The sequence below is a fragment of the Nesoenas mayeri genome, assembly GCF_963082525.1.
Source record: "Nesoenas mayeri genome assembly, chromosome: 4".
Lineage (NCBI taxonomy): Eukaryota > Metazoa > Chordata > Aves > Columbiformes > Columbidae > Nesoenas > Nesoenas mayeri.
The window spans coordinates 73,768,906-73,795,939 of record NC_137540.1 but is presented as its reverse complement, the minus strand read 5'-3'; the positions used below and the strand labels follow the sequence as shown (position 1 = coordinate 73,795,939).

Genomic DNA, 27,034 nt, shown 5'->3' with positions numbered 1-27,034 from the left:
ATCTTCAGCCCTGTCTAATTGACAGAGGTCCCTTCTTTACCATTGCAGGACTTTGCACTTGTCCTCACTGACTTATTTAGGGTTCCTTTATGAGACAACCCTGCCCTGAAGTGTATCAAGGGATCCCCCAATCCATCATATGCAGCTTAATGAGGGTGCACTCCATTGTTGGCACCAGATCATCTTTGTCCATAATATGGAGATTAAAAATAGATATGGGGGAACAAAATACATATCTCTATAAAATTATTTCAGTAGTACATTAAGTTCTTGTATAATAATTTTAAGGGAAAACTAATGAAGAAAAGTTTTTTTCTAGGTATAAATAGTGGGAAAAACAAATCACAGTCAAGCAAAAACTAACCAAAAAAGCCCAAACAAACAAAAAAAGCAACCAACAAGATAATGGAAGAATATTACCTTTCTGGAACCAGGCAGATTCCTTTCTGAAAGAAGGCTCTGGAATATGTTTTTCTCACCCAATACATCCATTCATCCATGCATATCATATGGTATTGTCAAGCCCTTATTATTTTGATTCTTCATAACAAAAAGAGCGTGACACAAAGCTCTTTGCTCACCGCTGTATCCAACACCTTCTCATGCTTCTCATCATATGGATGGGATGACAGCGAATTTTTATACTTGATTTTGAAATGTTTTGCTTTGTAGTGTGCACTGTCTTTTTAGCAAAGGTTTTTATTCCTTTTCTTAGAGTTAATTTCTAGGTTAACACAGTGATAAGTCACTTCAACTGCCCTGGTGTGTATCGTGGTTTGGGTGAATTGCATCTCTGAGCATGATGGATCCATTGCAATTTATTTATGAGTTGAACACCTGATGCTACCCAATTAAATAATCCTGTTTTACACAAGCACAGCTTTTTACTGGTAAAATGATATAGAGCTTCTTTTTGGTCCAGCAAAAATCTGTGGTACACAGTGTACCATCCTGCTAAGCTTTGTGGTTAAAGTTTCTAATCAATTTACTACCAGCTCAGTAAGGAATTCCTTTAGGAGATTCTACAAACATGAGAACAGATTTTCTTCCTTTTTAAATACTGGGGAGAAGGTGGGATCATTTCACTATCTGTTGTTGTCTTATGCCAATATGTTAGAAATATACTGGAGCAATACTACTCATTCCTTACACAGAATCCCAGAATGTCAGGGATTGGAAGGGACCTGGAAAGCTCGTCCAGTCTAATCCCCCCATGGAGCAGGAACACCCAGATGAGGTTACACAGGAAGGTGTCCAGGCGGGTTGGAATGTCTGCAGAGGAGGAGACTCCACAACCTCCCTGGGCAGCCTGGGCCAGGCTCTGTCACCCTTACTGAGAAGTTTCTTCTCATATTTAAGTGGAACCTCTTCTGTTCCAGTTTGAATCCATTACCCCTTCTCCTATCAGTGATTGTCACCGAGAAGAGCCTGGCTCCATCCTCCTCACACTCCCCCTTTCCATATTGATCCCCATGAATGAGTCAGCCCTCAGTGTCCTCTTGTCCAGCTCCAGAGCCCCAGCTCCCTCAGCCTTTCCTCACACGGGAGATGCTCCACTCCCTTCAGCATCTTGGTGGCTGCGCTGGACTCTCTCCAGCAGTTCCCTGTCCTGCTGGAACTGAGGGGCAACAACTGGACACAATATTCCAGGTGTGGTCTCACCAGGGCAGAGTAATGCCTGGAAAACAGCCACAGTGTTTTTATCAAAACCTGAATGTGACAGTACTTATCACAAGAAATTACTTTTTGAATGGTTTCTGACCCACACATGTTAGATTTTCATTTTATCGGCTTATTCATTTTTTTTAAAAAAAATGAAAAGCAGTGAGAAAAATGATGCTTTAGCACCAAAGCCCTTCCATATCTGTTTCTTATCATTGTCTCTTTCACTGCTTGACTGTGATTTGCTTCACCCAGACTAGATAGAGGTTGAAAGGAAAAAACATTTTTGAGGTCTGTGCTGCTCTGCTTTGGATTTTAAAACTTATATTTTATATGTTCGATACATGTGACTGTTACATCATTTCAAGGGTAAAGAAAATAATGGCGTTATTGAGCCAGGTTAATTTGTTTAATTGAAGAGGCAAAAACCCTTGTTTTTCTTGTCCAAAGGTAACAACGCTTGTGAACACAAGCAATAAAGGGCCGTCTGGAAAAAAGAAAGGGCGCTCTAAGAAGGCTCATGTGTTGGCTGCTTCAGTGGAACAGGCCACTCAAAACTTTTTGGAGAAAGGAGATCAAATTGCTAAAGAGAGCCAGGATCTCAAGGAGGAATTGGTGGCTGCTGTAGAGGATGTCCGCAAACAAGGTATGTGGAACTAAATGCTTAACTGGGGAACTGTTTTATTTGATGCTTTTCAAGATTTCTTCCAAAACACATGTATCAGCTGCTCTGATAATGTAATTAAAGCTATGTCCTACAGTATAGCTGTAATATGATGTAGAAGTATTAGAATACTTGTATCTTTGGAAATGGCAATGAGTATAAAGAATCACAGAATCCCAGAATGTCAGGAGTTGGAAGGGACCTGGAAAGCTCATCCAGTGCAATCCCCTCATGGAGCAGGAACACCCAGATGAGGTTACACAGGAAGGTGTCCAGGCGTGTTGGAATGTCTGCACAGAAGGAGACTCCACAACCTCCCTGGGCAGCCTGGGCCAGGCTCTGGCACCCTCACCAGGAAGAAGTTTCTTCTCATATTTAAGTGGAACCTCTTGTGTTCCGGTTTGAACCCATTGCCCCTTGTCCTGTCATTGGTTGTCACCGAGAAGAGCCTGGCTCCATCCTCCTGACCCTCACCCTTTATATATCTGTAAACATATATGAGGTCACCCCTCAGTCTCCTCTTCTCCAAGCTCCAGAGCCCCAGCTCCCTCAGCCTTTCCTCACACGGGAGATGCTCCACTCCCTTCAGCATCTTGGTGGCTGCGCTGGACTCTCTCCAGCAGTTCCCTGTCCTGCTGGAACTGAGGGGCCACAACTGGACACAATATTCCAGGTGTGGTCTCCCCAGGGCAGAGTAGAGGGGAGGAGAACAAGAGAGTGACCCCCAAGCTGCCTCAAAAGTGCCGCAACTGAATCACCTCAGGGCTTAAAATGGCGGCAGCAGAATCACCTCAGGGCTCCAAATGTCACTAAAATCACCTTGGCAATAACGGTCCAGTGCTGGCTCATGGTCACCCTGCTGTCCCCAGGTCCCTTTCCCCTACGCTGCTCTATAATAGGTCATTCCCCAACATATACTGGAACCTGGGGTTGTTCCTGCCCAGATTCAAGACTCCACACTTGCCCTGGTTCTATTTCATTAAATTTTTCCCGCTCAGCTCTCCAGCCTGTCCAGGTCTCTGATGGCAGCACAGCTTCCAATGTCAGCCACTCCTCCCAGCTTGGTGTCATCAGCAAACTTGCTGACAGTCACTCTATTCCCTTGTCCAAATAATTGATGAATATATTGAATAATACCGGCCTCAGTACTGACCCCTGAGGCACTGCACTAGATACAGGCCTCCAACTGGACTCTGCCCCATTGACCATGACTCTCTGGCTTCTAACTTTGATTAAAACAACGTGTTCGTTATTTGGTTTTGTTTTGTTTTTCCTTTTAGCTGTTTTGTCACCAAATAGTGAACTCAAATATATCTCAACAGCCATGCTGCCCAGTGCCAAAGCTTATTGTTGAATTTTCAACTTACTTTTTATTCTGCTGGGACATGATGTTTCACCTTTTTAAAATTTGAGCGGCAATTTAAGGCCTGTGGATGCAAATTTAAAATTAGGATTGTGGTGTGTGTATTTGTGAACAATTTAACAATTCTCAACCAAACAGTATAGCAATATAGAATTACTTGTGATTTCAGGTCTATAATGAAGTATGTACAGAGAATATACAAGTCTGAAAATATTGAAGTATGTACAAGGTTATAAACATCAAAAAATATACAGATAATAGCAATATTAAAAAAAATCTAAGTGTGGATGATAATAAGATAAATGTTAAAATTAGTTTGCATACTGTAAAGATTAAACAACAAGTTTCAAGATACACAGTGTTACAAAAAAATTGTATATCAGATGCTTTCAAAATTACATGTGTGGTAAGGGAAAAATAAGTTTTCAATATATGCCTGTAACAAAACTTTTCCCTTTTATCATCTTTGATTGTAATTATTTTTACTGCAGCAGATTTAAGTACCTTTCAGGGTTTTTTTCCACTGTAAATCCTATAATCTAAAGGGACCATCTGTCAGTATTGTCAGTTCTGGCTTTTAGCACAAGACTGGCAGATCTCTGGGTGAGCTTTTAAAAAGAATTTGAAGGACTTAGGTATAAAATACTGAATTTTTAGTCTGTTAGACCCACAGCACTTATATGATGGCTTTTTAGTTTGTGAAAATTGGACTTGAATGATCATGTGAGCAGGCAGGGTTAAAATCTTGTATACATGAACACTGATTTGTAAATATTCCATTATGTTCTATCCTGAGGCTGTTTTTCCCTCCTAACCACTATTTGTATATTTGGTTTCACTGTTTTACTATTCTTATTCTTTTCCTGTTTTGTTTTCTTTTTAATATTCCATTGCCTGTACATCAGAATAAGTCAAGTCATACAATCATTTTGGTTGCAAGAGACCCTCAGGATCATTGAGTCCAACCGTAACCAGATATCTTTTATAACTGATATTTGAGATAAGTTTCAGTTTCAAAGGATGGATATTTTCCAGCAAGCCACATTTTCTTAACAAAGTTTATCAAAAATTCCCCACGAGCTCTGAGAACAGAAGGAGCAGCAAGTTACTCATGTAGAATCATAGAATCATTTCAGTTGGAAGAGACTCTAAGGATCATCAAGTCCAACTATAACCCAACTCTAGAACTAAACCATCTCCCTAAGAACATCACTTAAATGCCTTTTAAACGCCTTCAGGGATGGTGTCTCCAGTATTTGCTTTATACTCTATGTATGGTGTTATGCCAGTATTCTGGTGAGGGTTTTTTGTTTAAGCTTTTTTGTGAGTTTTCCCAGCTTCTCCCAAGGAACCTTCTCCAAATTCAGAGCACCAGCCTAACCTGTTACATGCTCTTTGATCTCAACAAATGTACCCCATTCATTAGCATGGTATCTGAGCTCCTTATTATCTTTCTTATTATCATTAGAGCTTTATATTAGTTAACAGTGATTTCTTTGGAGATCTGTGCTTTGTAAAGCTAGAGGCATCTGAGAGGATTTGCTGTGGAGAGTTTTGATTTTCTTCTTGACTGAATTTCTGACTTTTTAATTGATAATAAGCCAATTCTTCTACTTCTTCTGCTTCTTCTGCTTCTTCTGCTTCTTCTGCTTCTTCTGCTGCTTCTTCACTGGATTAATGAACTGAGGCTGTGTTTTGACAGAGTATTGCTAGTTCATTTTCTGGCAACATTTCAGTTTGGATAATTACACCATCAACCTAAAAATGCAGTTACAGCTGGCTCGGATGCGCTCCTCATTTCCTGCCTTATGTTGCTGGATATGTATATCGTATGTATATGCTGCTATAGGCAGTTGTTGCAATTCATCCTGGAGACAGTTGCTTTCCATTGGTAGGTATTGAATAATACACTGTATTATTTGCAAAAGACTTTGTAATGAATATGAATATAAAGAACATATAGCTCTAAGATGCTAGTTTTGATTTACAAAATCGAATTAAAAAAAACGCACAACAACAAACAGCTAAGAGAAAGGAGATAGTTGGTTTTTTTTCTTAATTTCACACAATTTTTAAAAAAGAGTAAGTATTTTATGCATAAAGTTCTTAACTGTCCAAGTATGTGTATATATATATGTATCCCACAATAATTCCATAATAGGAATACTTCAACCTCATAGGTCTTAAAAATGTCAAAACAGGAAAAGAAGCTTCAGTTCAAAACCATATAAGTGAAATTAATACAATTGCTATGGTGTGGAATACTTTGCTGTGTGGGTATTTATTCCCATGTTGGCAGAACTGTGTAAAAGATCTTGCAGACGGGGGATAAATGAGTCCTAAGGAATGCTGATGTTTGTCATTCTTGTCGTCTTACATTAGAGGGAAAGCAGACAGTCTTCTGCACATGGAAGTTTTGGGAAGAGTGAGATTTTTGTGTATTTTTTTAGTTATAATACCCCTAAACCCTGAAACTGCAAAGCCTGGGAGTTGCAGGGAATGAAGAAGAGCTCAGAAAAAAGAAATGCAATCTGGGGAGAGGAACGGTGTCATGGTCCATTTGGTGATGGACTTGTGATGGCTCATTTACCTTGATCTCGAAGCTCAAAATTAAGGCAACCAAAATGCCAAGAGGTTATAATTCAATCAAACAGTGTTACTTTATTATTTTGCCCATAAAGTGGCACGTGATAGAGAGAGCAGAGAGAAAGAGAAAGAAAAAGAAAAAGGGGGGAAAAGAAGATTTGGTTACCACCACCGAGTCCCAAAGGGGTCCCTCTGGTCTTCGGTCCCGTAGAGTCCTGCCTGTCCTGCGTCATGATCCAGGATCCTCTGGTGGGAAGATCTTAATGATGTCCAGTCAGGAATCATCTTTTATACTTCTTCACTCCCTCTCACTCCCATTGTTTGAGGCCAACCTCTGCCTTTGTTTCACAATCCAGGCTTAACTGTGCAGGCTTGAAAAGTCCCCGCTTTGCTTGCCAGGACCCATCTGCTCCTGCGTGGCCTCACATTCAGGGGTCTTTTTCTGGACCATTGGGTGACCTCAGGATCCTTGGTGAGGTTCTGGGTATGCTCTTTTTTGTTGGCCTTTGTTTGAGGGAGGAGTTGGAGGCAGATGTGACAGAGGTAGCAGGTGAGAATCCATCTTCTGGACAGCAGCTGTTGTCTCTGGATCGGAGAGACCTGTGTAACACAATTCTTCTCCTCAGGCCTCTCTCCAAGTTGTTGTCCAATTCTTTTTATCAGGACATCTGTTCCCTGATGGTGATGGTCAGGCAAATACTGTTTGGACCAACTCTTACAAACCATTGGGCATGTTCTCATAGCACCAGTGTCTAAGTGCAACTGATCCCCTATTGATAATTAAAGAAGAAGGAATTTCCCAGTGGAGAAAACTTTCAAGTTGTGATTCACATAAAGTCTACAAAGAATTGCTGGTGCATTGGGCTCAGGTCTAATTTATTAAGAAACAGTCTAGGATGCCAAGAAAAGCAAGATAAGGAAAGATTGTATTTATGTAAATTTATTCTATCTATCAAATGACTTCAGCAGTGTCTATCTTGTAGATATGTGCTAGTGACTGCTTGATTGTAATATGATTTTCCTAGAAGTTTTCTGGCATATAGCTAAAACTCCCATTAAAAACATGATTTAGTCTTGCAGCTGCTTAATGAGTTTTAAGTGGTTGCTTTTCAAGCAGAATAGGTACAACTTCACACCATAATCTAAAATTTATACTTCAATCAAGGGTCAGAAAATAGATGCTGATGCTTTTTGTGTTTGAAGACAATGTAGACTTGAGGTAGGTTTAATTATTTGTTCCTATAGATTTATGCACGTTGCATTAACATAATACGATCCACGTGCTCCATGACTGTCAGTAAGCTTGAAAGTGTATATCAACACCTGACACACCAAAATGACTTTAACTTTCTTGGTAACTTTTTTTCCTCTGTGATGGACCATACTAAAAAGTAATATTTTTAATGCTTTACTTTAATACTCTTAAGTACCTAGTTTTAAGAAGTTTTTTTATACAATCCCTACGGATTCTGTGTTGGTGTCTGTAATCTCACATGTAACTGTCCCAGAGACTGCCGAACTCAGCCAAAGGCACAATAGTCTTTGAGTCTTAAACCAGTACCCCAGTTCAGCCGTCAGTTTGTATTATAAGAGACCTTTCCTAATCGTACGATTTTATTTCAGTTACAGCATCTTAGGCCAACAGTTCCTTCCTCAAACCCCATCCCCGCAGTTGGGTGTTATCCCAAGTCTTTAAGCCTTGCTGCCTGGAGGTCTTGACTTTCCCAACCTGTGCTGCTCTCCTCTATAGTTTCTCTCCATTTCTCTCTTCTTTTCTTTGCTTTCGGTGGTCATACACTTATTTTTTAATTCCTTGCAATTCAGAGCCTGAAATGTTACTTACCACATGGTCTCTTTAGATCTCTCATTCCCTGTTAACCCTTCTTACTTCCACCTCCTCCTCTTACCCTACTTCTGTATTCCCATAAAGTCACAGAATCACAGAATCACAGAATCGACTGGGTTGGAAAAGACCTCAGAGATCATCGAGTCCAACCCTTGATCCAACTCTAGTCTGTTTACTAGATCATGGCACTAAGTGCCGTGTCCAACCTCACTTTAAAAACCTCCAGGGACGGCGAGTCCACCACCTCCCTTGGCAGGCCGTTCCAATGCCTGACCACCCTCTCTGTAAAGAATTTCTTCCTAATATCCAGTCTAAATTTCCCCTGGCAGAGTTTAAGCCCATGCCCCCTTGTCCTATTGCTGATGCCTGGGAGAAGACACCAATCCCCACCTGGCTAGAACTTCCCTTCAGATAGTTATAGAGAGTGCTGAGGTCACCTCTGAGCCTCCTCCAGACTAAACAACCCCAGCTCCCTCAGCCTCTCCCCATAGGTCTTGTGCTCAAGTCCCTTCCCCAGTCGTGTTGCTCTTCTCTGGACCCACTCCAGCACTTCAATCTCTTTCCTGAACTGAGGGGCCCAGAACTGAACACAATACTCCAGGTGTGGCCTCACCAATGCAGAGTACAGGGGAAGGATCACTTCCCTTGTCCTGCTGACCACGCTATTTTTGATACAGGACAGGATACCATTGACCTTCTTGGCCACCTGGGCACACTGTTGGCTCATGTTGAGCTTCCTGTCAATTAGTACCCCCAGGTCCCTTTCTGCCTGACTGCTCTCCAGCCACTCTGCGCCGAGCCTGTAGCGCTGCAGGGGGTTGTTGTGACCGAAGTGCAGCACCCGGCACTTGGCCTTATTGAACTTCATCCCATTGGAATCAGCCCACTTTTCCAGTCTATCCAGATCCCTCTGCAGAGCCCTCCTGCCTTCCAGCAGGAAGTCCTCCTGCTTCTCTCTCATGTTCTCACGGAAAAGCTGAATACATTATATTTTGTTTCATTTGATTAATAAGAATCCGACTAATGGATGTAGGCTTGCTCTCTCTTCCTCTCTGCTGATTCTTTCACTGTTTTTCTTCATTTACAAATGTATGGAAGTGGAATTATTAACGAGGGTGTTTCTGTAGAAGCCTTGTTGCAATGTAAAGGTTCTTGTGATGTAAACGATGATGTGTTGTCTGATTTCTGCATCTGTTTTCAACTCTGAGTCCCAGTGGTAGGATTCAAAATGAAGAGTTGGTCTGCAATTTAATATATTTTAAGGTATTTTACTGTAATAACTGAGCACTGATTACTTCAGGGCTTTTTTTGGCATTTTTCTGAGTCTTTCTGGCTTATTGTTGTTCTCAAACTGTGAGCTGAATGAAAGAACTGTAGGATATTGGGTTTAAATCTGGCAAGTATGAAGGAGGAAGAATAGATTCTTGAAAAGAAAATAATAAATCTGATAATATTGTTTTCGCTTAGATTTTTTTCTACATAACCTTTTCCTTACCTGGCTTAGGGGCTAGAAAAATCTTTTTTAGAAAAGAAATGATCTGGTCTTTTCACTTAAACCTCTGTTCTCTGTAATAGTGTTTATAAGGCTCCTCACTGAAGTATGTAAGAACTTCTTTCTTCTTTTCTTTTTACTTATAGAAGTTAGTGGCTGTTTTTCTAGACAGAGGAAATATCTCTATCTGTGTTGAAAGAAGTTACTGTAAAGCAGTTATTTGAGACAATGGACTTTCTATCAGTTTCTGAAAGATGATGTGAGGCCTGTGATCCATTCTCCTTGATGGGAGGTTGAGTCTTGGTCTGCGCTTTGGAAGAATTTGTGTGTATAATAAACATATTTTCTATTTTGTCAAGAAGCATATCCTTTATTTCCCAATATTGCAGCTTACTTTTTTCTGATCTCACCAATGGCCAATCTCACACCTGCCCAACAGGCAACTTTGAGCATGGAGGTATAAAACCTTATATTCAGCAAGTCGCTGAAGCTGTGTCCTGAAAACTCTTATCTTGCTGCTTAAAAATATTAATAATCTGTTGTAAATTGCTTGTTACATTTGGAAGCTCTCTCAATTGTTATTCATGTTTGTGGTGCGCATCCTAAGAAATATGGCATGCTAAATGTCATTCTATGCAAATCCTCTTTGAGAACCTTTTCAAATCCGTTAATTATCCTTCAGCTCTCAGACAATTTAGCCTCTGAATGATATCAAAGTTCGTTTTCTAAAGTGATTTAGAACAGTTCTGATGGAAGAGCAGACATTGTATGGAATCTCCAAGAGCTGCTGTACAGATGAGTAGTGTCAGGGGTTCCCAAATCCAGTAGCGAGGCTGCTGCAGCTCCATGGCCCCAGGTACAAGCAATAGCGAGGTTGAGCATGGATTCCCACATGCACACAAACACACATATACAGCTCACATATCATAGAATCCTTTTGTTGGAAAAAACCTTTAAGATCATCGAGTCCAACCATTAATCTAACACAGTCTTAAGCTTGCTTAAGGGAGTCAAATATTGCTTCATTGGCCTTATTATCTTCTTTTGGAGGTTGGTAGCAGATGCCTACTTGTAAGATTTCCCTTGGAGATGACCCAGAGGTATTTCACAGGGCTTCCACAATCACTGTAGTTGACTTCTATATATTTCAGGTTCTTATTATCATAGGGTGCAATGCCTGCTCCTCTTTTTCAACACCTGTCTTTATGAAACAGCCTATAGCCATCCAACACAATCCTACAGTCACGTGAGTTGTCCCACTATAGAATCATTTCAGCTAGAAGAGACCCTCAGAATCATCAAATCCAACCATAACCTGACCTAACTCTAGTACTAACCCGTGTCCCTAAGAACCTCATCTATGTGTCTTTTAAGCTCCTTCAGGGATGGTGACGCCACCACTGCCCTGGGCAGCCTGTTCCAATGTCCGACAGCCTTTTGGGGAAGAAATTATTCCCAATATTCAATCTAAATTTCCCCTGGCACAACTTGAAGCCATCTCCTCTTGTCCTATCCCTCTTGGGACACATATCAACATGGCTGATCACACACATCAGCCACTTGGCCCTCACACAAGCCCAACAGCACCAAGTGTCTTATCCTCTTCTCCTTTCAGGCTGCAGAGGCTTGAAGGTCCATTGATGGGAAGTACCTATATTTGTATCTATCATGTGGATCCCTCCAGTTGCTGAATTTAGCTTCTCGGTCTATCCCATAGCTGACCCCTTGGCCCTGGTCTCTCCAGTTGCCTCACTCCCAGGGACACACTCAAGAGCAAACACATGGAAGCAAATGTCTCAATCAACCTCCAGACGCCATGGTCTTTCCAGCAGCTGGAAATCAGAAAATCTGGCCCAAGGCGTGGCCAGACACGTGCTCTGACCAGCCATTTATTTACATGCAACCAGACCCTTTTATCCTCTTGTCCCTCCATTTTCCCACGCTTGTTCCTTCCCAAATCACCTCCATCTTTCCTTTTCCCTACCTTCAGTTCCTTTCCTAAACACCGCACTACAAGCCTTGTCCTAAAACGTTCTTCCCCTGCATCCCATAGTGAGTCTGCATAATGAGCAGGTAGCTAAAAAGTAGAGAAAAATTAAATGTATATATTTGATTTTCCATAACACGTCCTTAACGGTTCAGGCAGCTGGGGAGGTCTTGAGCGGACGGTAATACCTGTTCTTGGTAAAGCCAGCTAAGGATGGAGAGTCCATACTTATTCTCTGCACCATTTTCAAGATTTATTTCTATTACAGCCTTGGTTGGAGCTTTTCTACTATTCCTTTCACTTGTCAATATTTTGGTTTAGCTCATGTTAGTTTAAATTTATAAAAGCAGCTTACACCTCTGAGGAATGTTTTTATAAAGGGTGGTTGACTTTGGATGTATTACCTAAATATGACAGTTTGAGACAGATTTTACAAAAGCACAATGATATATGTTTGAAAAATAATATAAATGAATATATTAGGTGATTTTTTCCTTTTTCATACTATTTATTTATATTGTATTTCTTGATTTTTTTTTTACTACTGTGGCTCTGTAGCAGGGAAGAAAGAAATTTTGACTTCTGACAGCTGCTAAAAATTAAATTATACTCACAAATTTCAAGTCATAGAAAGAGTGTTTCTTCCAGCAATATTTGACTTGAATTCTATAATCAGATCCTGAAATTCCTACTTGTTCTTTTAGGAGCAATATTTCTCTGAAGCAAGGTTTTATTTGAGAAAGGATTACAGAAATACACCACAATTAAAAAAAGATAATATCAAGAGATGTTAAATAGGGCATGTTTTTCAGTAAACATTTTACTCCATCATCGTATATGCATGAAATTTCTGAATCCTGGTCAAATTTGGAAAAGAGTTTCACTAGGATTTATATATATATATATATATATATATAATAATATATATATATATATAAATATATATATATATATATAAAAATAAATAGGGTCTTACAAATTGGAAGAGGCATCATAGACAGTAATTCCAAAACCAGGTAGACTTAGTTCACAGTCAGTAATCCCCAGCAGTATTAAATGTACAGCCTTTTCAATTAACATTTGCGAGAACCATAAACAATGTTTTGCAAGAAGATTTTCCAGCATGCAAGAAATCATGATTTAAGTCCTCTCTGTGTGTAATTTAATGTAGAGTTTTGAATCAAAGTCTCTGACTGCTGTTACCGTGAAGCTATAGAACACTATGGGATGAGCATCTCGGCCTCTCCTTTTGAAGCTGCTCTGATTTATGTGCCAGTGAAACATCATCTGGATCACAACTGATTCATTGGGCAGAAATTTTGAACTGAATTTCTTTTTGTTCAAAACCAAGTTTGATTCACTCTTTGAACTGGAAAAATCAGTTATTTCTGTGCGTTGGATGGAAAGTATTTGGACAGAGATTTGTTTCAACTTGGCAATGGAGTGACCTAAGAAGATTGTGTGTAAGTTTTTAATGGAGCAAGGGTAAAATTTCACCAGCTGGCTGATGTAGTGATGGACAGGATTAGGGACACTGGTCTGAGGGGCATCTGGAGCAGTGCAGGGACATTATCGTGGAGATGCAAATTGAGAAGTAGTCAAACCAAGAAGATGAGCTTGAGATTCCTCCTGTGCCACCATCATTATCCTGTCCTCTTGCCTCCTCTTGAGTCCTTCCTCCTCACTTTGCTGAATGATGAGCACAGGATTTTCAGTTCTTCAAAAACTGTCACTAGAAAATTTCATGAGTGAGGTTTAGATTGGATATTGGGAAAGAATTCTTCATGGAAAGGGCTGTAGGGCATTGGAACAGGCTGCCCAGGGCAATGGTGGAGTCACCATCCCTGGAGAGGTTTGAAAGGCATTGAGATGAGGTTCTTAGGGACATGATTTAGTGCCAGAGCTGGGTTATGGTTGGACTTAATGATCCTGAGGGTCACTTCCAACCAAAATGATTCTACAACTCTATGATTTAGTAACAATTACATAGAAAAAAAGTTACCAACAAAACTATAATTTTTTCCCTGTTGAGTTGTAAATGAGGTACTAAAATATATTTCTGATTTAGAAAAACAAGGGGGTTTTTGGTTTGTTTTTCTTTTTGTTCAGAATGTAATTGTAAATGACCTAACCTACCTAAAAAGTGGAAATCTTGAGTTCTGATCTGCGTTGCCATGATTATTTCTGCTACTTACTCACATTTAATGAGAAAAATATGAGCAGTCCTTGGAGCAATTAACTTTATCCAAGAATTTTCCTTATACCCTCCTCATTTTTCCTCCTTGCCTAAAGAGTGTTTCCTTCTGTGATGTTTATTTTTGGCTGCATTTTCCATGGCAGTCATCCAACTTTAAAAGCAGTCATGAAGAAGCTTCATTCTCCTATACAGGCTTTAATTTTGTATATGGCTTCAGAAAGGGGTAGCTGATAAGAGAAGTAATAAAAATGATAGCATGAAGATGTGCAATACGCTCCTTAATGTCTGAATGTTAAAAGTTGCTTAGTTGATGTATAAAAGACTTAAATTTATTGATTTCCATTTTGTATTTTGAACACGCCTTTGCATGCAGTACATTTTACCAATATTACAAAGGCCAGTCATGCTTTGCAGGTGGAGGGAATATAAAATGTTATAATGTCTAATTATGTTAAATGTCTCATGTTAATCTGTCTCATTATGATGTCATATATATCACAGAATCCCAGAATGTCAGGGTTTGGAAGGGACCTGGAAAGCTCATCCAGTGCAATCCCCCCATGGAGCAGGAACACCCAGATGAGGTTACACAGGAAGGTGTCCAGGCAGGTTGGAATGTCTGCAGAGAAGGAGACTCTACAAGCCCCCTGGGCAGCCTGGGCCAGGCTCTGCCACCCTCACTGGGAACAAGTTTCTTCTCAAAGTTAAGTGGAACCTTTTGTGTTCCAGTTTGAACCCATTACCCCTTGTCCTATCACTGGTTATCTCCGAGAAGAGCCTGGCTCCATCCTCCTGACACTCACCCTTTATATATCTGTAAACATGAATGAGGTCACCCCTCAGTGTCCTCTTGTTCAGCTCCACAGCCCCAGCTCCCTCAGCCTTTCCTCACACGGGAGATGCTCCACTCCCTTCAGCATCTTTGTTGCCCTGCGCTGGACTCTCTCCAGCAGTTCCCTGTCCTGCTGGAACTGAGGGACCAGAATTGGACACAATATTCCAGGTGTGGTCTCCCCAGGGCAGAGTAGAGGGGCAGGAGAACCTCTCTGACCTACTGACCACCCCCCTTCTAATCCAGCCCAGGTACCATTGGCTTCCTGGCCACAAGGGCCCAGTGCTGGCTCATGGTCACCCTGCTGTCCCCAGGACCCCCAGGTCCCTTTCGCCTACACTGCTCTCTAATAGGTAATTCCCCAACTTATACTGGAACCTGGGGTTAATATATAATATAATATAATATAATATAATATAATATAATATAATGTAATGTAATGTAATGTAATGTAATGTAATGTAATGTAATGTAATGTAATGTAATGTAATATAATGTAATATAATCAGAATATTGTATATATAATATAATATATTTATATTTATATTCTATAATATATAATATACTATGTATAATCTATAATAATATATAATATATAATCTATGATAATAGAGTATAGATTATAGATTATAATATAATATAATATTAATAATATAATATAATAGATTATAGATTATAGAGTATATAATATATATAATATCTAATTAAATGTCCTATGTTAAAATGTTTAATTATAATATTCTGATTGTCAGCTAACTCTCTTTCAGTTTTAGTCTTGATCAGAGGCAATTACTTTCCAAACATTAAGTCTGTAAATTCTTATGGTTGCTATTTATATATAAGAAAACTGGAAAAGGAAACTGTCCTATAGTGCTTATGGAATTTAGACTTATTTTTGTAGCTACTAAAAATAAAAATCCAGACACTCCACTGATTTTGATTTGTGATGTTGGCAAATCTCATTCATGCATAATTGTTCCAAATTTGACTTTCAGAGCTGTTCTTGGCTTTTTTTTGTGTGTGTGTTTGTTTTAATTTCAGATAATTCAGTTTGTATCCTCTGTTTATATTATTCTATGATTTCTACAGTATTTGATGAAACATATGTTGCTTTTCTCAACAAGACCATAATAACCCTATCTGCTGTTATTTTATGGGTAACTTGCTAGATATGAGTCTGTATAGCAAATAGAGAAAAATTACTGTTTGAGCGTTAGGGCTGTCCATTACAGACACCTGGCCATAGAGAAATTATGTTGATTTTATACTATAAAATTGAAAAAAGAGAAATAGGTATAAATTAGCTCTTGCAGCTTTGAAACATTCATGCATCGTGTGCAGTTATATAGCAGGCTATGTTATATTAACATCTGTATGATATATGAATTACAATTTAAATTAGCAATGAAGTTTGAGGGTATTAATATGTTTCCACATCAAGTTTAGATGAAAGATAATTATAATATGTCAAAATCCTTATTTTTTTTGAATGTAATTTCCAGTTTTGGAAGGATAGACTTAGTTTTCATGTAGGTTGATGTTGTGGGCCTGATTTCAGAAATCCTTGGCAAGTTCTTTTATGGCGTGGAATTAACTGCATTGGGTCTCAAATATAGGTTACCATAAATAAAATGTGCAGATAATGTGAAAAGCTAATAGAAATGAAATCACTTAATTCTTCAAAAGTTCTGTTGTACCTTCCCTTGCTCTGTGCAAACCTGCAAGTGATCTGCTTTGTATTCTTTGTAGTCTTCTTTCTCTTTTACCGTAAGCCTATCCAATAGATTTTCCCCATGCTGGTGACCCTCCTTGGTCTGTTTCTCTCCTTTCTGATCTCATACCAACATTAACATGCCTGTTCTCTTAATCCCAGCATTGCGGGAAGAGTTTTGTACTTTCAGCAGTGTTTGTTCCCCATGTTTTTAATAACATTAAGAATATGCTATGAGTCCTTATCATTTTCACAATTTGCCCATTTCCTTTATCTCAGGCTGATCAATCCACTAAACTGATCAATCCCAGCATCAATCTTACCCACCTCCTCACGATGCTGCCCACGAGTTGACGTGTTGTTCTTCTCCGAAGCAGCAAGTGATGGGACAAGAGGAAACGGTCTCAAGTTGCGCCAGGGGAGGTTGAGGTTCGATCTGGGGAACAATTTCTTCCCCAAAGGGCTGTGGGGCATTGGAACAGGCTGCCCAGGGCAGTGCTGGAGTCACCAACCCTGGAGGGGTTGAATAGACATGGAGATGAGGTTCTCAGGGACATAGGGCAGCACCAGAGTTGGGTTATGGTTGGACTCAATGATCCTTAGAGAGTCTTCCAACTGAAATGATTCTATAATTCCACATGAGTAACTTGGTGCTCCTTCTGTTCACAGAGCTCGTTGAGAATTTTTGATAAACTTTGTTAAGAAAACGTAGCTTGCTGAAATATCACCCCTTCGAAACTGAAGTTTATCTCAAGAAATATCAATTTCAACTCAACTTTTCATTGGGCAATCTTTTTATGTGATAATAAAGAATGATGGAACTGATTCTAATTATGATCTTGGACTTAATTTTCAGTGCCTAGGGCACAGATTTAATCTACCCGCTAACTTGCTTGGCTGTCTGATATTCAGAAGCCTCTTCAAGCCCCAGAATGAAAGTAATATCCGGAATGATGGATTCTGTCTGCCTAATGGAGAAAGCTACAGTAGTTTTCTTAGGGGGCTTCCTTTTCTTATCCTATTAGAAAGCTGTGGGTGCTTTTCAAATGTTGTTCCTTCCAATACCTGATACATTTCACTCAAATTTATTAATTATAATTCTCTTTATAGTTCATATATTGCTATGCAGAAGCCCATTAAGTGATTGAAGACTTTAATTGCTAGGACCCAGAAAACAGAGTCTTTGTCACATTCATTTTAGTCTGTTTTCACAGTAATTGTTTTAATAAATTTATTACACACAGTTCACCAAAAAGATGGCAACTTTTCCTAGTAGTTACCACTGTAGTTATTTGAATAGTGTTGTCTTGGTAATGTGGTGAAATATTCTACTAATTGTGAGTGTGCTTCTTGTCTCAGTTCTGCAGCTATAACGTAAAGAAGGAAACACTTGCTTTTTTCCTATTTTAGTTAGAATTCTCAATATCTGAACTACAAACAAGCACACCCAGGTTTCCTTGAAAGAAATATTATTGGTTCAGTCCTGGATGAAGTGAGAGCAAACTGCCCCATGTACGGCCTTGGGCAATCAGATTTATCAGTCCATTGGACAAAGCAAGGATGGAGCTAATTTGACGATACAGATGCTACTTTGGGATAAAACTAGACATTTCCATTGTCTCCCATAGAACGCTGAAGTTCAGCTGTGTGACTTTTGTTAGGATACAAATAAAGCCATGTTATAATTGAGTTACATTTGAATTTTTCACTTGCCCTCGCACCAAACTCAGTATGAAACATCTAAACTGCTCGTATTGATGTTCCTGAGCTCTCTGGTTCAGTAAAGACTAATGAGTCGCTTGGTTTGTCCCTGAAGGTTGTTAAACTGTGAAGCAGCTGAGAGCTGCAAACAAAAAGGGATTAGAAATGGTAATGCATCCCCACATCCAAACCAATTTCCTTTGGAATTGAAATTTAATTAATGTTTTATTGTACTTAAGTGTATCACTGATGTGTCAAGTGCGCTCTTAATCTGGCTATTAATTAGAAAAGTTATTTCTAAAATGTAATGTTTGTGAAATAATTGGTTTAGATTGTCATAGATATGTGACTAAATGTCTTAAAGTTCTGTGTTCTTGCTATTTTACTGTCCCTTAGGAAAGGAGTAGATGAGTTAATTAAAGTTATACATTTTAATGGTCTGAAGTGAATAAGATGTGTCTAAATGGAAGAAAGTGGATCTAAATGTGAATATTGAATGTAAAATGCATACTAGTTTTAAGGATATCCATTCTGCTTTAAAATACATAGTGATTTCTCTTCCATCATTCTATGTAAATGTTAAACATAACAGGAGACAAATTTAAGTGAAGTAGATTGTCTGTATGTTAAATTCCAGAGAGACCCAGCTATAGTAGCTGAAAATAAATGGGAAAAGATCAGGCTGGATCATAAATGGCCTTTTCTGGCCTTGAAATCTGTTAATACAATGAGAACAGTGGAGATTCTTCCACAGAAAGAACAAAATCCCAAGTGCAAGTGAAATAGGAAATGAGTTTAGGGGACATAGTAATAGAGATGTAGAAGAAAAGTGTTAGGAAAAGGGACATGAGGATTTAACAGCCATTTGTGTGAAGCTTTAGAAATCCTGAATAACATTTTTAAGGCGTATTTATATTTAGTAAATATACTGCATTATTCAATGTGAAAATACTCTACAATTTATTTCCCAAATATTTATATATATATATATATATATATATTTGTCAATAGAGATTACTATTGAAATGAAATGTTAAAGTATTATAAACAAAACAGGATGTTTTAAGATATGGGGTAAATAATCCATATGATTATGAAGATAGGAGGAATTTAGAGAGTGAGAAAGGAAGCATCAAAGAACAGATTTAGTTCATTCTTCCTGAATGAGAAACTGGAATGGACAGTGGCTGGTTCTTCACTACTTTCATTGTCCAGGACCATGTCAGGACAGCTTTTGAAGATCTCCAAGGACGGAGCAACCTGTGCCAGAGCTTGGTCACCCTCACAGTCAAAAAGTGTTTCCTGATGTCCATGGGGACCCTCCTGTGCCTCAGTTTGTGTTCATTGCCCCTTGTCCCGTCACTGGGCACCACTGGAAAGATGCTCCATCTTCTCTGTACCCTCCCATCAGGTGTTTACTGGTAGTAGTCCTACAGCAACCGTTAGAACTCAGGAATCAAGCTGAAATTTGGATGTTACGTTTTGTTGTTGCTTTTTTGGGTGGCGTTTTTTGGTTGGTTTTGGGTTTTGTTTGCTTTTTTTTTGTTAATGATAGGCATTTCCCATGTAGTTAATACAGTCTTTCTCCCCTGAAAGTTCCAGGGTTTTTTTTTAACTCACTTTCTAAACAAACTAAGACACTTCATTTACAAAACATGTATTAAATACACATTTTTTTTTCTCAGACCCAGGTAGCAAAGAATTTAGTACGTAGGTCTTAGCGAGACTCTGTCTCTAATGAAAAAGGTTCATGAATCCTGCAGGGTATCAGGTGAAGTATTTCTCGTAGTGGTGCTACAGGCTGGGCACAGAGTGGCTGGAAAGCAGTCAGGCAGAAAGGGACCTGGGGGTACTAATCGACAGGAAGCTCAACATGAGCCAACAGTGTGCCCAGGTGGCCAAGAAGGCCAATGGTATCCTGTCCTGTATCCAAACCAGCGTGGTCAGCAGGACAAGGGCAGTGATCCCTACCCTGTGCTCTGCATTGGGGAGGCCACACCTGGAGTGTTGTGTTCAGTTCTGGGCCCCTCAGCTCAGGAAAGAGATTGAAGTGCTGGAGCGGGTCCAGAGAAGAGCAACAAGACTGGGGAAGGGACTTGAGCACAAGCCCTATGGGGAGAGGCTGAGGGAGCTGGGCTTGTTTAGTCTGGAGAAGAGGAGGCTCAGAGGTGAGCTCAGCACTCTCTAGAACTACCTGAAGGGCAGTTCTAGCCAGGTGGGGATTGGTCTCTTCTCCCAGGCAGCCAGCAAGAGGACAAGGGGCCATGGGCTTCAATTCTGCCAGGGGAAATTTAGGCTGGCGATTAGAAAGCAATTCTGTGCAGAGAGAGTGGTCAGGCATTGGAATGGCTGCCCAGGGAGGTGCTGGACTCACTGTCCCTGGAGGTTTTTAAACTGAGATTGGCCATGGCACTTAGTGCCATGATCTAGTCAATGGACTGGAGTTGGACCAAGGGTTGGACTCGATGATCTCAGAGGTCTTTTCCAACCCAGTCGATTCTGTGATTCTGTGAATGATAAATCCTACAAAGCTGCAGTTTTTATCACACGTATTCCAGAAGCATAATTGTTTTATAGGAATGACTGTAGGAATGGATATTCTGCGCAATAAGAGGAGGACTTTCCCTTTAATCTGTCATGGCTCATCGCAAATATGCACGAAGCAAACCAGGGATGATAGCGAACACAATGGCAGAATACTTACTTAAATTGAAGGACAAATGGGGCATGAGAAGAAATGGTAATAAATTACCTATGAATACAGTCGGTATGGAATTAAAATGTCTCTAATGAAAGAAAAAAACCTGTCAGATTCTAGAGTTCATTTTGAAATGAGTTTCCTATTTCCAGAAGGATTAATTGGGGTTAAATGTCTGAGCTGTTTTGAAGATGGCAGCCTGATAAGCCTGTGAGTGTAGTTATTATCATATTAAAATTAATATTAATTATATTATGACATGGCTGTCTGCAGTGGCAAGGAAGCAGACCTGATGACTCGAGATGTCTGTGTTTCTTGCGCTGACCTAATTTTCACTGTAAGTAATTTAATATAGATTACAGAGTAACTTGAAATGAACTTGGAAAGAACTGTAGAACTCAAAGTAGGGATGGCTCATTCCAGATAAAAAGGTTTCTCTGAAAAACAATTTGAGTAGCTGTAGCTCCAACATTCCCTTTGGCCTGAGAGTGGTTTGATACCATTACTGTACAAGGATAGAAATACATTAATTGGCACTGAGATATAGACAATCCTTCCTCCCCAGTAATGGCTGGTTTTATAGGTTATTAGACTTGAAATTGTGACCTACCAGTTCTTTATGAGATTTAAACAACCCGCTATGAACTTCTGCATTAATACTTTTTATTTACTTATATATGTCTGCTTACTACTTAATTGTTTTGGAGAAGATTTATTTCACCTGACTTCTGCTTTATAATGTTAAATAATTAATCCAAACTTTTTAATCTGCTGTTTTGACCCTCCATGTGTTTTCCCTTTGTCCACCAGTGTTGATTGCAAATATATTAATATTTGCTACTTTTATCTCTTTGAGTAATCAAGCCCAAGAAGATAATTTTCTTGCTTGCTTGGCCAATTACCAGATATCAGCTCCTTCTTTCATGGTTCAATATTAATATTTATCTGTAGCTACAGACTGGTAATTTGGCAGAAAACTACCAAATCTCTTCAGTGCCAAAATGAGAGTTATACAATTTATAGACATCTGATTCCAAAATGCAAAGTTTGCTTTGGCTGCTGTTTCATCTTGGATATACCTCAAGTTCGAGTACGTTCACGTGAAAGACTTGTGTTGCTGGATGCTTTGAATCACTTCTAATTCATTGGAGTCCAACTTAGAGTTTAAATATCAGAGAGTCTTGCTGGGCTTTGGGTACCATTGCGTGTGTCTCCTTGGGTTCCACCAGCTACTTATGCTCTAAGAGTGTGCTCTGGATCCAAATTTCTATGAAAACCTGCAACAGTGTGTTTCCTTTAATAAATAACCAGAGGGAAGATGATGCCTTCCCAAGTTTTACACTTAGATGAATCCAGAAAGCCATGGTTTGGATTCCAGATTAGGAAATTTAAATCTAACCCTTTTCCCCATGGATCCTAAGGGATTATGCAGTCACTCTCAGCCTTTTCTTTTACAGGGAATATTTTGTGCCACTCACTCAAAACCAACAATAATAATAGTAAATTTTTTTTAAAAATGTGGAAATTTAATTCCCAATTTTTAGCACACTCCCAGCCAATAATTGTTGATAATTTTTTTCAATAACTGATTGATTTAAAGTACGTGCCAGACAAAATACAAACTCCTGTGGCCTCAGAATTCCTTGCTGCTTGTTTCAGTGATTTTTTTTGGCACATGGGCGTGATACAGGGAATTGACAATTAACTAATTAACATTTAAAAAACTAACACTTGACACTTAAAGAACTAACCCTACCCCACATTACTAAAGACACTTAGAGAGCTAACTCTTTAACCCACATCACTATCGCCCAGCCTTGCTTAGCTCTGTGTAACTTACTGTACGAGAAACAGGACTTCACTGACGCCTTGCAAAGATAATAATCCATGGGTGCATCCTTGGGTGAACTAGATTACAGCAACTTAGGCACAGGACAGGAGATACACCAGTTTTAACCAACTCAGCAGTCTGAGACCCAACCAACTCATCACACTGGACCAAAGGTGACCATGTACAGAGAAAGAGGACTCGGGTTCATGATCACTGGGCAGCTGTAACCAGGAGGAACCAGAGGTGGAGACTATGGAAATGGTCTCCTGAACTCATTGTAATAAGAACTGCCTTCTCCAGGACAGGTTATGAATATGTACAGGCATTCCTAAATCTTTCATGAATATGTAACACTTTACTGCATTTAACCAAGCTCACAGCTACTGTAATTTTACACACGTATTAGGTGAAATGATTCCCCGTGTGTCCAGCATCATAAATAAATCCATACCTTCCTTATAACCTCAAGGGTTGTAAGGTCATTCCACACCTCAGGAAAATGCATGGGATTGTTTCTCTGCAGAGACCAGGTACCCAGAACTTGATGATGTTGAGCAACAATACGTTTTAACATATATTAATACATTCAATCACTCTTAGAAATTTGTTTTGTTATCTCTTTACCTGATAGAAATCATTTGTTTCTTGTCTCTTAAGAAATCTTTTGAGAGTTTTGGCAACATTATAGAAATTCAATAAATGTATGCAGCTTTAGAAATGAGTCATTTGATTTCTTTCGACTGAAATTATATATAATCAGCTTATCATCCAAGATATACTGCAGACAAATTATAATAAGAAGTAGTAACATAAAAAGGATAATTTTTCTAATGGGAATTATTTACTGTGAGTGTCTCAAGTTTCTTATCCAGTATTTGTGTTGTCTTATGGGAACTTATGCCATCTGAGATTTTTTTTTTGATGTTGTTATAATGGTCTGAAAAGCAATATAAATATGCTTTGATTTCCCATTAAGAAGTACTTTCTTTCTGAGTTTCTACTCTGGAGACAAACAGGATTTTTTTTTTCCGAAATAATAGGAAAGTTTGAGTTAATATAAAATCTGATTTCCTCAAAAAATGAGGTTTGCGTAATTATTGATCTGTCAATAACTCATAATATGTTTAAATTATCATTGAAAGTGTCATGGAGAAAATGTAATGGAGTAAGTTTTAAGGCAATGAAGTAGCAAGATAAGTGAAAATTGATATAAACCTATTAATTCAGCTCTACAGACATAGTTTTTTTTTATTGTATGAATAAATAACATTGAGGTTTGAAAAGAAGGTCATAACCAATGAACTTAAATATCGAAACTGCTGAAAGTTTATGATGCATTTAGAGAATACGGAAGTTTTTAAAAAGTAACCTGCATGCAGAGCTGTCTTGCAGCAATGGATAATGCTATAAAGAACACTAAATCTGTTCATCATCTAAAAAAATCAGTTCTTGTTTGGCAGAGAATTGCTGGCAATATATTGATAGGATTGTATTGCGTAGCTGGGCTGGCTTATTTTAAATGCTTTTAACAAATCTACACAGTAGAACACAATGCAGTGGTGGAGTCGCCATCCCTGGAGCGGTTTGAAAGATGTGGACATGAGGTTCTTGGAGACATAGTTTAGAGGTGGACTTGGCAGAGCTGGGTTAACAGTTGGACATGATGATCTTACAGGTCTTTTCCAACCAAAATGATTGTACGATTCTCTGTTAGGGACAGGGTTTAGTGGTGGACTCGGCGGTGTTGGACTCAGCGATCTTCAAAGTCTTTTCCAAGCTAAATGAATCACGGAATGTTAGGGATTGGAAGGGACCTCGAAAGATCATCTACTCCAATTCCCAATCTGTGCACGAATATTTTACTCATTCCCACAGTTTCATCTAGGAGGCTCTTAATTCCCCTCTGGGTCTCTCCAAGAAACTTTACATCATTACACCCTCTCTACAATCACTGCCTGATTTTCCTTAGGACATAGCTTTACTCCCTTTTTAATGGTTCTAGCAGGCTTCATTGTCTGTTCTCGTAACCAGCGGTTGGTTCTCAGCCATTATGTGCTACAACTGTCTCACCTATTATCGACAATAATTTTACTTCCTTCTGATAAAGGTGGAGGGTGTTCATCAAAAAATAAAAAGACACTTGATCCTAAATTTAAATTGTACTGTCTACAGCAGCATCTTACAATTTAGACGAGGTTCTTCGGGACATGGTTTAATGCTAGAGTTAGGTTAGATTATAGTTGGACTTGAAGATCCTGAGGGTCTCATCCAACTGAAATGATTCTATAATTCTATGACTGAGTAAAAAAAGAAATGAAAAATTCCCCTTGAATAGAAGCGATAGGTCTTCTAGGTGGAGGAGAACAGAGTTAAGTGAGCAAGAAGGACTGGAAAGCAGGAGTGAAGGAGAAGGATGTAGTTTGAAGGCAGAATTGTAGGGAGATGCAGTTGGGATGATGTTGTTGGGATGCTCTGTCCCATCGTCTGACCAGCGCAGGTGAGTTCTGTATTTCTCTAACACGCTCTGGTTGCTCTCAGCATGTCTTGGTGTTTTGATTTCCTTTTGAATTGTTACAGGTGACTACTCTAGAAGAAGAACAGGTTGAGAATTAAATATTGAGTATTGAGACAGTTGTTATACATGTTAAAAGAAGATATTTGTCCTGACCAATTCAATATTCAATAACTAAACCATTCATTTTTTTCTTTACAGCAGTTAGTTTATATAGTGAGGTCTCTATATATTATGGAAAAATTTAAAAGTTTAAAACTGATCTTTTTTTGCTGTTATTCTAGGAGAAACAATGAGGATTGCCTCTTCGGAGTTCGCTGATGACCCATGCTCCTCGGTGAAGCGCGGCACCATGGTGCGGGCCGCCCGGGCCTTGCTTTCCGCTGTCACCCGCTTACTCATCCTGGCTGATATGGCCGATGTCATGAGGCTTCTGTCCCATCTGAAAATTGTATGTGTGTGCATTTTGAATCTTCTCTACTGGTTTTGCAACTTTTGTCCGTAGCAAAATTGGGAACAAATCAGTAATGGGTTTCACTGTTCACATTTCTCAGCCTGTTTCACTGTGCTGGTAAAGAGATAGGAGATAATACATTTCAACATTAGTCTCATTCATCTTCTAACTTTTCAGAATTTTAATTTTGGAGACAAAGTCAAAATTGTCAGATCTCTTCAACGACCAGACCAATAACGGTATTAAGCAGCTCTTTGATCTGAACAGATGCATTTACTCACGTCTTATCCCCATGGTTTGCAAACTCAGCACTTGTAAAACATCGCTATCCTGTGGCAGACTTTAGGTACTACAGTGATTCTGCTTGTTTTTGATCCTCTTCATGGCTTCTGGATGTGTCAGAAGATTGAATCTTTAATTTGGAGTGAGACAATAGCACAAGGGTCTAATCACTCATCAAAGAGGAAGAAAAGAACGCAGAGGAATTAAAGATTGTCGGATGGTTTGGTTTGGATTTGTAGATGCTGTTGGCTGCCACCACTCACATTTTTATACAACAGTATTAGAAGACTTCACAGTTGAAACTGATGAATTGTTTTTTCCTACTTATTAGATTATTTAACTTTTATTGCATTAAAAAAACCCAAAACTGAAACAGCAAAATTTTTCAAGAACTCAGATACGGGATATTTAAAGCCTGCAGAGTCCATGTGTGACTTTAGCAGAGGAGATGGAGAATTATTTCTATTTAATAATGGCCCAAAAAGTTTGTGTTGCTTTTTGTTGTTGTTTCGGGGGGTTTGTGTGTCTTTTAATAGTGTAATGGTACAACAATATTATAGTCTGGATAAAACAATGAGAACTCTTAATAGTGTAATGGTACAACAATATTATAGTCTGGATAAAACAATGAGAACTCTTCAGCTTGCAAAATGTGCAGAGAAGCTAAATAGGCTGAAAACCGTTTTCATAATGAAAAAATCCCGATTTTTCTGCCCAGCTCTGCCCTAATGAACAGAAAGCTGCTCCTGTCCTTGTCAGCACGTGGCTCTGATTCTGTGCCATGTCAGCACTACCTGCTTTTCATTTTTCCCCACTATAACATTCTGTGCGGCTGTAATTCACAAAATCCTTTGCTCATGAGACTAATGCTTCAATATTATAAACAACAGATTTTTCGAAACATTACGATTAAAATTCAGAGTTGAGCTCTTTCATCTTGTTGTCACAGCTGAGATTTCTCCCCTCCCTTATGGCCGTGTACCATGTAATTTCAAACACACATGCCTAATACTGTTTAGTAAGTGGGTGTATTTCTTTAGCCACGTTGCACTCTAGATTTGCCAGGGCAGTGTATGGCAATGCAGTTTGTAATATCTGCATTTGTCAGATATTATTATTGGGTCTGTTTCCAAGAAGCCAGAGAGCTCTGGTGGTTTCTAGCAAAATTTAACTTAAGGATTGGGTTTTTTTAGGTTAAAAAGGGTAATTTATTTCT

At 39.1% G+C, this 27,034-nt stretch overlaps 1 protein-coding gene across 3 annotated transcripts in view; it reads left to right on the top strand.

The window, feature by feature from the left end:
• Positions 1 to 27,034, top strand: part of CTNNA2 (catenin alpha 2) — a gene marked incomplete at both ends in the record, with an annotated part of 482,028 nt that overhangs the window by 84,500 nt on the left and 370,494 nt on the right. For all 3 annotated transcript variants that reach the window (XM_080343717.1, XM_080343716.1, XM_080343715.1), the window contains 2 exons: positions 2,113 to 2,308; positions 25,367 to 25,533. In XM_080343717.1, coding sequence (XP_080199843.1) covers positions 2,113 to 2,308; positions 25,367 to 25,533 — 363 coding nt within the window. The remainder of the gene's footprint in view (positions 1 to 2,112; positions 2,309 to 25,366; positions 25,534 to 27,034) is intronic.